This window comes from Podarcis liolepis, assembly GCF_965112155.1.
Source record: "Podarcis liolepis genome assembly, chromosome: 17".
In the NCBI taxonomy this organism is placed as follows: domain Eukaryota; kingdom Metazoa; phylum Chordata; class Lepidosauria; order Squamata; family Lacertidae; genus Podarcis; species Podarcis liolepis.
Window position 1 is genome coordinate 40,245,641 of NC_139571.1, and position 16,385 is coordinate 40,262,025.

A 16,385-nucleotide genomic window follows, 5' to 3' on the forward strand; every position below is an offset into this window, starting at 1 on the left:
CATAATAGTCCGCACCAGAGACATCCCATAATACCAGCCGCTTCCACCTCTTTCCCCCCCTCCCCCCCTCCTCAGGCAAGCATCCCATAATAGTCCTCGTCCAGCCAGACATCCCATAATACTGTCAGCAACTCTTAGCCACAGCCGACAATGCTTGCACTTACTGCATCTTCTCTCCACTCCCTCCCGCCCCCCCTCCCGCCTGCCTTCACACAGCCCATAATAATCACCGGCGCACTATTTCTCCCCAAACAGAATGGAAGGAACCCTGCTAAAAGAGTGCGCAGCGCCCAACGCCCCCTCCAGGGGTCTCCTTCCAGCTGCCCCCTAAGAAAGCATTTGGCGCGCCTGTTCCCAATGCGCCCCACTTCCCCCACAACACCCCCGCCTTCAAAGTGCACAGACCATAATAACCACTGGGGGCACAGGGCCAATGGCACATCCCATAATACTCTCGACAAGCCTGCCAGGGTTCTCTGTTCTTCCTTCAGATGATGCAGACGCTGCACATCCCATAATCTTTCATGCACAGGCGTTGGGAAGTCAGACCCTGACAGGTCTGGCTGCAAGGCCTCGAAGGCAGGCTTCCCCTCTCTGCCATTCGCACAGCACCAGGGTTATTGAGGTGACCTGGCATTCCCAGATAGGCAGAAGAAGGTAACCTTTTGATGCGCAAACCGGCTCACCAATGCAAACTTTGGGGATCGATTCATGCGCAAACTTCTCCTAGCAAATAGTCTTGCCTCTTTTTCCACCGCCCTCTGAAAATTCAGAGCACTTCAGTTTGGGAATGCGGGTCATGATGTTAAAAGTTGCGACGGGTCTATCTCATAATGCTACTGTAGCATCCTTTTTACGCATGATACCATCTCACTTGTTCTCAGTTACCAGTAAAAATCTCATAGATTCATAGAACTGGAAGGGACCTTCACGGTCATCTAGTCCAACCACCTGATGATGCAGGAAAAGCTGCGTCTGAACCCACATTCCATAAAGGGGTCTTCCCTGCAATTGTGCAGTTCTGCGATTTAAAAAAGGTCTGGCGGATGCTCCGTAATGCTATCAGCATACTGACCATTCGCCATAATATTCCTTAACCTAATGCCCTTAATATGCATAGGGAGCAAGCGACTCGCCAGTGTTTCCTCTATTGCTGTGCAAGCTGCATTGAAATAAATGGAGACCGTTTAGCAGCAGAGCTTAGTGAATTGCATCTATGACGATTGCATCCGTCCATCCCCTAATTTAACGGTGCACGTTTTTCTTCCTCCGTTATTATGATTGACAATGTTTTTCTTTTTGAATACACAAACTACCGGCAATAGACACATCTCATAAGATGCGTATTTATTATTTTATTTATTTATTAAAAAGCATTTCCAAACTGCTTAACGCTTTAACATTTCTAAGCGGTATACAGAAATGCAACATAGAAAACAGAGATATGGCAGTGAAAACAGAAAAAAAACTGTATTATTATTTTTTTAAAAAAAAACCCAACAACAACAGACAATTCAGTAGTAACTGTGGGTGTCTCTTAGAAAAATCGTTGTGAAAATCTCTTAGAAAAAGGGAATTTCCATTCATTACATTTGTCATAGCTCACAGACATAAGAATCAATGTAAGCAGCATGCTACATTTAAACACAACGTACACAGAGGGCAAGGGAAGGAAAGGGAGAGGAATTGCCAAGTATCAGAGACAAGGTCGCCCTCCTGTAACAAACTTTACAAGCGCAGATCAAAACATCTATATAAATAAGGCCATAATCTTGATATCACTTGGAGCTTGAGAATTCCATTAATACCAAAGGTGTTTATGAGATCAGAGACAGCTTCACTATTACGGCTATGTATTTACTATAACAGACTACCCGTTATATATGCACACTATTGCCTGTGTAAAAATGACAAAAAACTCTGTTTTCTCCTGCGTTTTGGACTGCATGTTTTCAAGCTGCTATCCTAACTGCAAATTTGCACATCTAATTTTATTTGTACGCTTAAATTATGCTGATGGGAGAGGTTTAGGATTCGTTTAGGTTTCCTAGGATTTGTTTTGATCTTGCCAACATGATTGATGGAAGTCAAAAATTTGAATAAGATGTAAAAGTATGTTTAATTACTGTTGAAAACGATACGTTAAACTAATAAAAAATTATATACAAAAAAATAATAATCTTGCCGTCATGCCTCCCACTAGGGACCCAACATGCTGCTGTATCCCTGGCACTGATGGAACGACAACGTTAGAAGGATAGGGAAAGTATGGCATGAGGGGTATGTCAGGGAGTAGCAGATATTGTCTAGGGCAGGGGTCAGCAAACTTTTTCAGCAGGGGGCCGGTCTACTGTCCCTCAGACCTTGTGGGGGGCCGGACTATATTTTGAAAGGAGAAAAAAAAGAATGAATTTCTATGCCCCACGAATAACCCAGAGATGCCTTTTAAATAAAAGCACACATTCTACTCATGTAAAAACACGCTGATTCCCGGACCGTCCGCGGGCTATTGGGCCGGATCCGGCCCCTGGGCCTTAGTTTGCCTACGCATGGTCTAGGCTGTGTACACACTCACGGGTTTATAGCACAAAAAGATAGTTTTTCTCCAACGTAATTGTTTGTGCTCATTCTCAACATGCTGCTTTCAATCTCTATTGATTCTAGCTCTGGCATGCACAAAGGTGGGTGTGCTCAAACTCACTTGATATGTGTTCTAAAAGCGCCCTCTTTGATTAGGTTATCCATGCCTTTTCCTCCCTGCGCATGCCCCAGGTGAAGGAAGAAGGAAGTAGTCACTGTATTTGTTATGTACTGAGTTGAATAGGTTCCAAAAGGCAGCAGTCTGATTGGTCCTAGAACAATAGGATTCAGAATGCAGCAGTCTGATTGGTCCGCAGGAGCCACCCAATCCAGCTTCAGGTGGAAGTGAATCCGCAACCTGATTGGCCTGCAGAAGAATCCCAGAATTAGCCAATCACATGCGGCCCATTGTGTAAATAATGTATATAAATCAGATATTTTGGGGGAACTTTCATTCCTCACTACTATGAGCTGAATAAAGAGCATGAAATCCACACTTGAAATCCACCCCTCATTGGATACAACTCCCATTGCCAGGTCCCTATACATCAGTTTTCACACAGACACTCTGTATACACAATGTATACACAATGTTTTATTCTGGACTCAATCAAGGCTGAGTACTCGCTTCTCCCCACCCCCCATGTAGCTTACACACTATTTATTTAGCATAACATTTATGTCCTGCCCTTCCTCCAAAAGGAGCAAAAGGAGCCCTGTTTGATTGCCTACTTTTGCTCCTGAAAAGCACTTACTGAGGAACTCGATTCATTCAAAAAATAAAAGCTGTGTACACATGACATTTTATCCTAGCATAAAAGGAAAGTAACTACTTGGTTGTTGTTTTTTTGCTAAATGGTACATATACATACCGCATCTATTGCATATTTTCTGCCCCTGAAAGCCAGTTCTTGAGAAACTGGTTTCATTATAAAAATAGCAGCTTGTTGCAGATTTTACTCCACACCATAAAAGAGCATCTGAATCTCATTTGTTCACGGAGAGATTTCTGGGAACTGTAGTTTATCCCTCACAGAATTACAATCGGGCGGCATGTCCCATTTAACTGCTCAAGGTGAAACAGGAAGTGCTGCCCTGCCGCTGCCACACCACCTGTGCTGCCCGCCACATTGCCTTCGCCACCAGCAGAGAAGCAGTGGTGGCACCTGTGCCAATTTCAGTTAAGAAATGATTTCAGGACAGCTCTCTTGCGCTCCACAATATCTCAGGTGATTTTGGCAAGATCTTGCCCGAAATCATTACTGATGCTGGCACAGCTTCTCCACCAGTGGAGGTGATTGATTGATTGATTGATTGATTGATTAGGGCTTCTGCCGCTTGAGGTGGCACCCTCACACCACTTAATGGCTGCACCAGCCCTGGTATAATGGCTTTATACAGTCTTATTTTAATTTGAGGGACGCAGGTGGCGCTGTGGTCTAAACCACAGAGCCTAGGGCTTGCCGATCAGAAGGTTGGCGGTTTGAATCCCCGCGACGGGATGAGCTCCCGTTGCTCAGTCCCTGCTCCTGCCAACCTAGCAGTATGAAAGCACGTCCAAGTGCAAGTAGATAAATAGGTACCGCTCCGGCGGGAAGGTAAATGGTGTTTCCGTGCGCTGCTCTGGTTCGCCAGAAGTGGCTTAGTCATGCTGGCCACATGACCCGGAAGCTGTCTGTGGACAAATGCTGGCTCCCTTGGCCTATAGAGCAAGATGAGCGTGCAACTTCAGAGTCGTCTGCGATTGGACTAAACGGTCAGGGGTACCTTTACCTTTACTATTTTAACTTGTGATGTGTCGACCTCTCTGAATTGCTGTCCTGTGCCCCTGCACTCACAGTGCCTAGTTTAACATGTCCCCCATTTAAATTTTCTTCAATTTTATCATCTTCATCCAAGGAGAGGGGAGTTTTGTTCCGAACTGGATTCTCAATCAGCTGCTGCCAGTGTTCTTCCCGCCCCCGGCTCAGTTTAAAAGCTGTTCTGCCCCCTTTCCAAGGGTCTACAACAGGCACCCCCGAACTCGGCCCTCCAGCTGTTTTGGGACTACAATTCCCATCATCCCTGACCACTGGTCCTGTTAGCTGGGGATGAGGGGAGTTGTAGTCCCAAAACAGTTGGAGGGCCAAGTTTGGGGATGCCTGGTCCACAATCTGCTTCCATCCTAGTTCGATTGGCGCCTATCCCTTTTCTACAGGCCTGGCTTACCCCAGATTGTGCTCTAGCACCTAACAAATCCAAACCCTACCTCTCAATACCACTGTCTCATCCGCATATTGAGACCACAAAGCTGCTCCTGGCTGACCAACCCAGTGCCTGGAACCAGTAGCATTTCAGAGGAAGCTACCTTGGATGTCCCAGCTTTCAGCAGCCTAAATCTGGCTTTCGGGACCTCACAACCACATTTCCCCATATCTTTGGTGCCAATGTGCACCACAGCTACTGGGTCCTCCCCAGCACTGTCTAGCACGCTATCTAAACAAAGAGCAACAGTCCCAATCTGTACACCAAGCAGGCAATTCACCCTAATAATTTTAATTGTTTACAATGATTTTTAAGGTAAATTAAATATTTTCCCCATTCCTTATTAAAGTTTTGGTCTTCCTGATTTCTGATTCTTCCGGTCATTTTTGCCATTTCGGCAGAGTCCGTCAACTTAACCTGCCATTCTTTTTCAAGCTTTAATGAAAACAGCTTTCTTTTTTTAAAAAAATAAACAAATAAACAAGTACATGCAGCCTTCACGTCTCTCTGACCATGCTCTCTTGCCATCGCGCTAGCAGAAAAAAAGGTGATGTAAGCCAAAGCAGTCCTGCTGAACCAAATGGGAAGCAAAAATAAGCTGCCCCCTCACATCTTCCTGCTTTGCAATGAAATGCAGGATTCATCAGCATATAAAACCCTGCCAGGGAGCTCATTAGATAAATGAAAGAGTGTGCTTGATGGGACTACATCTGACCTCATGTTTTGCACACCTAGAGTACACCAGGGGAAGATTTGGGTGATGGGAACTAATGGAGAAAGAGCCCTTTGCACAAGGAAGGAGCACTTTGCACAAAGCCCCAGGACAATTATAGGAAGAGCAAATAGCTAACCGTTGCTTTCTCAGAAGCCTTACAAGTTATCTGCTTTGGGACTCCGTACAAAAGCACTCACGAACAACTCGCAGCTTGCCTCCCAGAGTGGAGGGTGCTCTAGAATAAAGCAACCTCTGGAAATGGGCAAAGGAGTAGGAGTGCTGTGTATGATAGCTCCCGCACCACGCCTTCCTTCTACAACTAGTAGCTGTGTCCTGCAAGCAGAAAAGAGGACTAGGGGCCACCTTCACATGCAGGCACCATTTCTGCTGCCAAATGCCAGGCACTTTACTCCAACCATTGCTACTGCTTCCCATAAGCTCATGATCCCTTTTGCTTTGCAGGAGCACAGTCCAGCTCCAAGGAGCAGACAGGTTACTGCACAAGTCCCCTGTAACACCCACTAGGAAAGGGTTCAGCAGTCCTGCCTATATTCTCTTGCCTAACAGGAGAAGGGAGGTTGATTGAGAAAGGGCATGGGGACCACATCTAGGGGACAGGCAACTCTTGGGCAAACCTGTTAATCTGTCCTGCTTTGAGAGCTATCTCCCTCTCTGTTCAATAAAAGCTTCTACTTTCTTATCTGGTATTGTTCTTTGCCTATTGTTCTTTGTTATCTAGGGATTTCTCCCCACCCCACTGGGCCACAGCTAGCACGGCATGGGACTCTTGGTTCTGGGATATAGGGCTGGGTCTGGCTGCTGGTGGAGAACAAATGCCCCACGAGATACCCTTGGGGTTCAAAGCTGCCTTCTATGTTTCCCATTGGGATGCGGGTGGCGCTGTGTTCATAGAACGAGTATGGGAAACATAAAGGTAAAAGTAAAGGACCGCTGACAGTTAAGTCCAGTCGTGAACAACTCTGGGATTGCGGCAGTCATCTCGCTTTACTGGCCGAGGGAGCCGATGTTTGTCCGCATACAGTTTTTCCAGGTCATGTGGCCAGCAGGACTAAGCTGCTTCTGGCAAAACCAGAGCAGCGCACGGAAACGCCATTTACCTTCTCGCCAGAGTGGTACCTATTTATCTACTTGCACTTTGATGTGCTTTCGAACTGCTAGGTTGGCAGGAGCTGGGACTGAGCAATGGGGGCTCACCCCGTCGCGGGGATTTGAACTGCCGACCTTCTGATCGGCAAGTCCTAGGCTCTGCGGTTTAACCCACAGCGCCACCCGCGTCCTACTTCTACCTAATAATAAGTCCTAAATAGGTGAATAGACCTACATAGGATTGATCTGTGAGAGGGATATAGCACAACTATTCACCAAAGATAGTCTCTATTTTCTAGTGCCTGCCCCTGGTAAATCACTGTCCACTGTTCTTTTGGAGAAATTAGGGGTTTTTTGTGTGTGGGGGGGGGTACACAGTGTATTTTTTTCAGGGCTGAATCTCTGGTTTAACTCTGTGGGGCTGCATCCTGGCTCTTTTTATGCGTGCATTTAAATGTGCACCCACATCCACAAATAAACAGAGCATTGCTTTCCCTCTGCTGTCACCCATAACTGCCTATCCATACAGTAGGTGTGTCTTAAAGCACATTTATGCAAATTCACAGGAACAGAATGGACTGCTCCCCCATAACACCCTGGTCTTGACGAATCCGACTTTGCTTGTTATGAAATAATTGGAGTGCAGATAAATTGTGGGATGTAAATATTCTATCGCATATTTTTATCTTTAGGTGTTATGATCAACTGTTTATGATCGGTCGATTTACTGATTAGCAAACCTTTTAAAGGACTAAGAAAGTGCCCCTGATTAATCTCACTGCAATACACACATTTATGAAAACTGCAGGTGGTAAGCCCCATCTTAACAGAGGAAATGGATCTTCAAGGACTATTTCTGCTACACCGCTTGTGTTGAGAAAAAAAAGGGCCTTCAGAAATATTGGTTTTAGCCCCTGTGCAAATTTAATCAATAGATTAATTATTATTATAATGATAATTGATTAATTATATGAGATTTAGTCGATTAATTAATCATTCATTGATTAATTGACTTCCCAACTCACAAAATTAATAATCTATTACATTGTATGTTCTCTTACACAATATCTCAAAAAAGGCACCTGTATCCAAGTATTTTTAATGTGCAAATTAAGTTTTAATCAATTAGTTGGTTTAAAAATGCAGATGATTAACCAATCATTGATTGGCAGCCCCAACGCAACACCTGTTTCTCGTGTGTGTGTGTGTGTGTGTTCTTGTGCTGGAGTTACCTTATAATGCAAGAATATACATACATTCCTAATGAAGATTTCTTATGGGGTGGGATGGAATCACAGAATGTTAAAGATGTGTAGAAAGTTGCATCATTCATCACTACTGTTTAAATAAAGCATACATCCTTCATTTTTACCCAGATAGAGAGATTCTTGTCACAGACAATATCCAACTTGCCACAACTGCATCCCATACATCAGTCATGATCAAATTGAATGTGTGAACTCACAGAAGGACATTTCCCAGGTGCACAATATATGAGTTTTCGTATTGATCATTTTATAGCATGAGAAATGTGCCATAGTTGTTCTGTTGCTGCAAGGTGGTCCAAATGTCTTTGCCTTCGTTGTTATGCAAAAAAATGTATTTTCCTTTCAGCATTCTGTTGCTGGAAAAGTGCAACCCGCCCCCCCCCCGCCATTCTGCTAACCTTCCCACCCACCTCAGTGCACCTGTTGGGATGGTGGATTGTCCAATGTGGTTGCAAAACTGTAACTGTGTACACATTACTGTTTGCTCCGGCTCTGGGCACACTCTCATCACGGGTGCTTGAAGCTTCTTTCTTCTTTGGTGATCACTCGTAGCCAAGTAAGATTGTCTTCCATAAACATAGTTTTAACAATGAGTCTATAGGTGACTGTGGAGGCCAATTCTGGATCCACATGTCCTTCCACAGTGGGGACATAGGTTTCCGGGCGGGAGTTGATCACAGTGTGGATTTGACAAGCGTGCCTTCCTCTTAGCACGTTTCTCCCTTGCATCCTGAGTTCAAGTGTCTTCAAAGCCCATGACACCTTTGGTAAAGGCTGTTCTCCAACTGAAGCGCTCGCAGGCCTGTGTTTCCCAGTTGTCAGTGTTTATACTACATTTTTTTAGATTTGCCTTGAGACAGTCTTTAAACCTCTTTTGTTGACCACCAGCATTACGCTTTCCATTTTTAAGTTCGGAATAGCTATGTACCGCACACATGGCATTGGCCCCAATCCGTCTGCACCCTTTAGCTTCTGGAGAAACGCTCCTGTTGGATGTGCTTTTCCTTATGCCAGCTCCCCCCCCCCCCATTAGAAAACAGAATCTGTGGTTAAGCTGAGGTGTATTCTTTGGAGACAGAGGTTGAGCATGCGCAGATGACAGCTTCAATGAATGGGAGTCGAGAGCAGGGAAACAAATTGGATAACGCGTCTTGAGTGAAGACGTGATCTTCCTTTCTCTGGGGCGTACAGGAATGTAAGAAAGCAACTGGGAAGGCAGCAGGGGGAAATTCTGACCTTCCTGCTGTTTCAAACCGTTAATGTGTCTAGGTCCCCAGTGGCACAACAGGTCAGTGCATCTGGCTGTTAACCAGAAGGTCAGTGGTTTGAGACTACCCAGGGACAGCTGTGAGCAGGATTGCAGCATTACAGAGGGTTGGACTAGATGACCCTCAGGGTCCCTTCCCACGCTACAATTCTATAATATAGCCTATATTATATTGGAGTACTGTGTCCAGTTCTGGGCACCACAGTTCAAGAAGGACACTGACAAACTGGAAAGTGTCCAGAGGAGGGCAACCAAAATGGTCAAAGGCCTGGAAACGATGCCTTATGAGGAACGGTTAAGGGAGATGGGCATGTTTAGCCTGGAGAAGAGGAGGTTAAGGGGTGATATGATAGCCATGTTCAAATATATAAAAGGATGTCACATAGAGGAGGGAGAAAGGTTGTTTTCTGCTGCTCCAGAGAAGCGGACACGGAGCAATGGATCCAAAATACAAGAAAGAAGATTCCACCTAAACATTAGGAAGAACTTCCTGACAGTAAGAGTTGTTTGACAGTGGAATTTGCTGCCCAGGAGTGTGGTGGAGTCTCCTTCTTTGGAGGTCTTTAAGCAGAGACTTGACAACCATATGTCAGGAGTGCTCTGATGGTGTTTCCTGCTTGGCAGGGGGTTGGACTCGATGGCCCTTGTGGTCTCTTCCAACTCTATGATTCTATAAGAATTTTAAGGTCTTATATATATAAAGTAAATGTTCATAAATGTACCAAGCAAACACATACATAAATGTATAAACCACATGTCTGAAACCTCACAGAAAAAGTCCTGAAACATTTGTCTCTTCCATTTTTTAAAAGTGAGAATATCTCTCATTTATTTAAAAGCCTTTGTCCAACAGCCACTTTTTAAATTCCTGCTCAAAAAATCCCTTGACGCGAATCATGCAGGCAACTTCATTCACTTGGGTGACTGCTGTCCGCCCAGACAGCTGTGTGATGAGTTCCTTCACTTCATTTTCAAGGGCCCAAATATCGCCTTCAATCTTTCTGATGACTGTCATCTTCCTGCACCCTCTGAAGGTAGTATCTGTGTAAAATGGGATATTGTACATTCGCAACCTCCTTACAAAATAAGGAAGGTGAGGAGGTGGGTCTTGAGGTGGGCTCCATCCAGAAGGGGTGGGATAACTGTCATGTTTCAGGGGTACTGGTACTTGGGAGGGAGGTATAAGTCTCTCCACAAACCTATATTCATTAGTAGATTCAATAATCCCTGGATATTTCTGTTCTGCAGAGCTGGCTTCTGCTGAAGCTTGCCTCGTATGAGCTGCCGCCACGAGTCGCTGCCACCATCCTCCCAGCAACGGCCCCTTCCGCAGCCCAACTCTGGCCAAGGCGAAAGCCAAAGTCGCCATCTTGGGAGGAGATTGTCTCTTCCAAATTGACCTCAAATATTTCTCTGCAAGTTCGAAGGAAATGGGGATCCTCCCCATTGTTTCTTTGCTCACAAATCCTGTCTCAAGGGCACAGTTAAGATATGAATAGGGTGAGCCTGTGACCTGGATTCAGGAATTGAGTAGTTATCATAACAAGAGTGGCCAGGATGCCCAGGTAATCCAATCAGGTGACCTGGCAGACAGGATAAAAACAATGCACTCAGATTTCTGTTGTAGTCCGTCCCTTCTCTGATGTACGTATGATGTATTGGGGGGTGGCCTTGGGCTACACCGCTTCCATGATGTATGTATGCTGTTTTGGGGGGTGGTCTTGGGCTCCAGGGCGGGCAGTTCAAAAGTCTATATAAGGGCTTGCACGCATGATTTGGTGTCCTCCTCCTCTTTCCTGTGTGTGGGGGGAGACCCTGTTGCAACAGCTTTAATAAAGATCAGGCTTATAGCCGCTTTGCTTTCGTATATCCTGGTCTGGTCTCTGTTCATTTCCTGACCGGTTTGAGCCTTAAAAGCTCCGCTCTCTCCGAAGGTCCAGTTTTCCTTAAGAAGCTGAGGACCTCTCAAGATTTTTGTTTCACCTTTGTCACAAGAACCTATTGGGCAGGACTTCATTAGCTGCGATCAATGTATTCCTTTCAATATGGGAGGGAGGGGAATTCTACACAATTGTTTTCCTTCCTATTAATACTGAAAAATATTAATGATGAATATTCTCTGTTACGTTAACTCTCCCCTCTCTGTAGTTTTCGGTTTCTTTTGCGGTCTTGGAGCACATGGTCTACTGTTTATAAAAGGGGGTGGGAAGGAAAATAATAATAATAATAAAACCCCATGGGTAAAACTCTCTTCTGCTCTGTCTATTGTATGCTAGATCCACCCAGCCCCAATATTTGAGAATTGAAAGTGGTGATGAAATGGCAGGGCAGGGAGAGAGGTGGAGACTGAGAGCACCTCAATACTTGCTAAGTATAATAATAATAATAATAATAATAATAATAATAATAATAATAATAATTTTATTTATATCCCGCCCTCCCCAGCCGAAGCCGGGCTCAGGGCGGCTAACAACAATAAAATAGTACAACATTCTAAAATCATAAATTGCATTTGTGTGTGTGGGTGTGTGTGGGTGTGTGTGGGTGTGTGGAAAAGCCCCAGGAGAGTATGTTTTGCTTGAAAGCGTTAGTCAGGAAGTGGAGATTATTTTTTGGGCAAATCCAAATTCATTCTGACTTGAACGTAGGCATTTCTGAACTCCGCTGTGGGGTCCAGATGTGGTTTTCTGGACTCGTCCTCCTGAACATGTCCTTGCCCCAACCTTCACTGAAGCACCGGAACTGGCTAACCATTTTAAAAAGTTTTCATTATTTATTTATTTTCTCCCTGAACATTCCTGACAAAAGCCGAAGAAGTCTGAAACCGGCTCTGTGTACAGACGTTTTTCAACAGGGTCTTGCTTATTTCTACAGCTCACTTTCGCCTCTCCCCACCAAGGCAGCATATATGGCTGTCCCCTCTCCCCACAACCCTTTTTAGCATCACAACAATCCCATGAGGCAGATAAAGCAGAGAGAGAATATAAGGAAAAAGTTGGTGGCCCAAGGTCATCCCGTGACCTTCATGGCTGTGTGGGGAGGATCGGGGCCTGGCGCTCCCCAGTCCCTTGACGCCATAACCACCAAACCACACTGGGAATGGCACGATTCTGAACTGCAGGAAGGAATAATTCAATAATTTTACCACCCCTGTTCCCGTGCATTTAAATAAGTGCCTCTAATTGCAAGAAGTCGTCCCCCCCCATCCTTATTTGTTTCTTTTCTACATAAAAGCTGAGAGCAGGGCTGAGGGGGGAAACGGGTGGCACTGCCAGCACCTTTTGCCCCCTGACTCTGTGTGATAGATAGATATATGTGTGTGTGCACATATATCTTTAATTCACAGGGTTTCCATGCAATCTGCCTTCTTTCTTCACACGGCTGTGAAGGCCCCTGAATAAACCTCCTGGGCAGCCCCACCCTGCAAAACTGGTCACATCCCATAATATCTCCGACAGGAGACATTCCCTAGCAACCATCCCCACCCCCACCTACGGAGTAGCCATCCCATAATAGCATGCCTGCTTTACAGGTTCTGACAGTTGAAACAGAGGAGATTACAGAGCGGGGGGGGGGGGAAGGCTGGGCTGGTGGTGGCAAAAAAAGGAGGAGAGGAAGGAAAAGGGGAGCATATTAGAGAGAAAGAAAGAGAGAGAGAGAGAGAGAGAGAGAGAGAGGAAGAAGGCAGGGCAGCTACTTGGACACAGTCCCAACAGACCCAGCCAGACACACCGTCTGCGCTGACATCCCATAATAACCTGCTCTCCTCCCTCTTGTCCACAACACCCCATAGTAACTGAGAGAGAGAGGCCCGCATCCCATAATGTTCTCCCCACCACCCACCCACCCCAGTCACGTGTGTGGCGTGCTGGCTGGCTGGCTGAAATGCCGAGGCATCCCATAATACTCCCCCCATAGCACACTCTCAGATTTGCAGCACTCCCCCTCCACTCGCCTTGCCATCCTCTCCCCATCCCATAATAGTCCTGGCCTCTCGTGGGGCACCATCCCATAATACTCTCGCCAGCTGCAGCAGCAGTCGCCACACATCCCACAGCGCTCTCTCTCTCTCTCTCTCCACCACCCATCCTTTCGCCTCCTCAACAACACCCCCCACCCCACCCTCACGGATACCGCACCGCCGCACCATCTCTGGTCACATAAGCCCTTGCTGCCGTTCCAGCCCATAATATTTCCTTGGCTTCCTCCCCCCCCCGCCTACCCCGTCGCATAAAGCCTCGCCATCCCATAATAGTGCCAGAGGCCTGACCCCGTGGGCCAAACCCCAGCCGGCTAAGCCAGCTCGGTGGTAGAGATTTCCTGTGTCTGGGCCTGTGCGCTCTCTGCTTCCAGTGAGCATGGAAACCGGCCTGGACCCTTTGCAGTTTGTAACATTTCCCCCTTTTAACAACTTAATATAATATAATAAATAAAATAGCCCTCTGGTCTGTATTATTTAAACCCCATCCATCTCTTATCTGATCCAGAGACTGAGTCCCAGTTTTAGGTTTCTTTTAATGGACATCAGAGTGTAAACATTGAGGAAGAAGCTCAAATTTTGATCTCGCTTTGCCTTTTTGTACGTGTGTGCAATTCCAGAAAAGGGTGGCCACATGCCCTTCTTTACAGAGGACAATCCCGTGTTGGAAGGACAGTCCTTTATTTGAAATAATGATGCATTTGAAGGCTTGCCCAGTTCAATTCTGGTTCAAAAACAAAGAACAGCCAGCAGTTGCCCATCAGTCTGCATCGCACTGGCACACAGGCCACAGTCTTCCCTACTGTGGAAAGAAACAGCATTCGTTTTCCCCCTCCCTCTTTTTCCTTTCCTGTCAAATATTTTGTTTTTCCACAAAAGCAAAGATCCATCCCTTACAAGATGCAGCAATAGAATGAGTCAGGCATCTCGCTACACATCCCTAGCAGAGGCATATACAGTCAAGACTGGTAAGGAAACAAACCCCTCAAAACGATGAAAACAAAGATGGAGGCCTGATGTCTCGGCCACTTTCAGTGAGGGGCTATCAGAGATTAACAAACGTGTCGGAGAAGGAGTCACCTCGAGCCTTTTCTACACAGTTTCTCAAAGTTCAGTGGTCGGCCCTTTCCAGTTTTCCGATTATGATCTGTCCGATTGTGCATCATAGCTTTCGTTTCTAGATTTGCATCCCTGCATCGTGAGGCACCACAGTCACATTTATGCAGATCGGAGTCTCCTTGCTCCTCTTTTCCTGGTGCTGCAGACCGTCGTTATTTCAGACTGTGCAGCCGTCCTTCAAGTCTTCATAGCTGAGGGTTGTATAATGCGCTGCGCAAAGGAGCTACCTTGTACAGCTATGAAACTGAAGAGGGCGAGTGATGGAGAGCACGTTCCCTCTGCTGGCCACTCCAAGTCCTGGAACCTGCAAGAGCCACCTTCATTTCCAGAGACTTTGGCAGGAAAGGAAGGGCAAAAATTGAAGGGCTAGTGGCCCGTAAGACTCTTTGCCAGAGGCTTGCCTGGGGCCCCATCTGCACTACAGTGGTAAAAAGGTAAAGGGACCCCTGACCATTAGGTCCAGTCGTGGCCGACTCAGGTTGTGGCACTCATCTCGCTTTATTGGCCGAGGGAGCCGGCGTACAGCTTCCGGGTCATGTGGCCAGCATGACTAAGCCGCTTCTGGAGAACCAGAGCAGCGCACGGAAACGCCGTTTACCTTCCCACCGGAGTGGTACCTATTTATCTATTTGCACTTTGACGTGCTTTCGAACTGCTAGGTTGGCAGGAGCAGGGACCGAGCAACGGGAGCTCACCCCATTGTGGGGATTTGAACCGCTGACCTTCTGATCGGCAAGTCCTAGGCTCTGTGGTTTAACCCACAGCACCACCCGCGTCCCGCACTACAGTGGTACCTCGGGATAAGAACTTAATTCGTTCCGGAGGTCCGTTCTTAACCTGAAACTGTTCTTAACCTGAAGTACCACTTTAGCTAATGGGGCCTCCTGCTGCTGTTGCACCACCAGAGCACAATTTCTGTTCTCATCCTGAAGCAAAGTTCTTAACCCAAGGTACTATTTCTGGTTTAGCGGAGTCCCTAACCTGAAGCGTATGTAACCTGAAGTGTCTGTAACCCGAGGTACCACTGTATTCATTTAAAGCAGTGGTCCGCAAACGTTTTTAGGAGGGGCCGGTTCACTGCCCCTCATTCCTTGTGGCAGGCCGGACTGCGCGCACACATGCACGCGGCGGAGGGTGGCATTTTCCTCCCCCCCTCTCTCCCCCAGCCCCTCCATTCCCCATGCTTTCCGACCTCCTCTGCTGCTCTGCCTGCGGTTGGGAGCCGCCGCCGGCGCCGCCTCTCCTTTCCGGGCCAGCTTTCCCGGGTGCCAGGCTTGGGGCCAGGAGGCGCGCCAGGCTCCAGCCGAAGGCCCACCACGCGCCCGCCACATGCCCACAGCGTGGCCATGGACGGAGAGGCCGGTGGGCGGGTGTTGAGTCTGGGCTGCGCCTCAGCATGCGGGCAAGTGAGGCTTTGGATTAGCTGGCACCAATCAAAGCCCACCTCCCTTCCTTTGCAGGGTGGGGAGAAGCCAGGAGAAGGGAGGGAGGAGGCACCGCCGTGGTGTGTGTGTGTGTGTGGGGGGAATGGTGCCCCCCAAACTTGCAAAAAAATGGCACCGCCCGAACAATCACGCCGAGCCAAGCGGCGATTCCAGGACTATCTGTGGGCCGGATCCAGAGGGCTGTTGGGCCTGATCCGGCCCGCAAACCTTAGTTTGCCGGCCCATGATTTAAAGCACTCTTGAACTACAGTGGTCCCTCAGGTTACAGACGCTTCAGGTTACAGACTCCGCTAACCCAGAAATAGTACCTCGGGTTAAGAACTTTGCTTCAGGATGAGAACAGAAATCATGCTCTGGCGGCGCGGCATCAGCAGGAGGCCCCATTAGCTTAAGTGCTGCTTCAGGTTAAGAACAGTTTCAGGTTAAGGACGTACCCCCAGAACGAATTAAGTTATTAACCCGAGGTACCACTGTACTTTAAGCAGTCATGCCTTCCCGAAATCACGGGAGCTGTAGTTTGTTAAGAGTTCTGAGTTGGTCAAAAGGTAAAGGTAAAGGGACCCCTGACCATTAGGTCCAGTCATGGCCAACTCTGGGGTTGTGGCGCTCATCTCGTTTTACTGGCTGAGGGAGCCGGCGTACAGCTTCCGGGTCATATGGC

The 16,385-nt window shown here is 47.1% G+C and overlaps 1 protein-coding gene across 1 annotated transcript; it reads right to left on the bottom strand.

The window, feature by feature from the left end:
• Positions 1-9,996: 9,996 nt before the first annotated feature.
• LOC310696467 (large ribosomal subunit protein mL49-like) lies at positions 9,997-10,581 on the bottom strand. Its single transcript, XM_083482034.1, has one exon. It carries the CDS (start codon positions 10,548-10,550, stop codon positions 10,014-10,016), a length of 537 nt encoding a protein of 178 aa, XP_083338160.1. The 5' UTR covers positions 10,551-10,581; the 3' UTR covers positions 9,997-10,013.
• Between the last annotated feature and the right edge of the window lie 5,804 nt (positions 10,582-16,385).

Coding starts and splice junctions, on each gene's coding strand:
- LOC310696467 (XM_083482034.1), bottom strand. CDS start 10,550: ATGGCGACTTTGGCTTTCGCCTTGGCCAGAGTTGGGCTGCGGAAGGGG.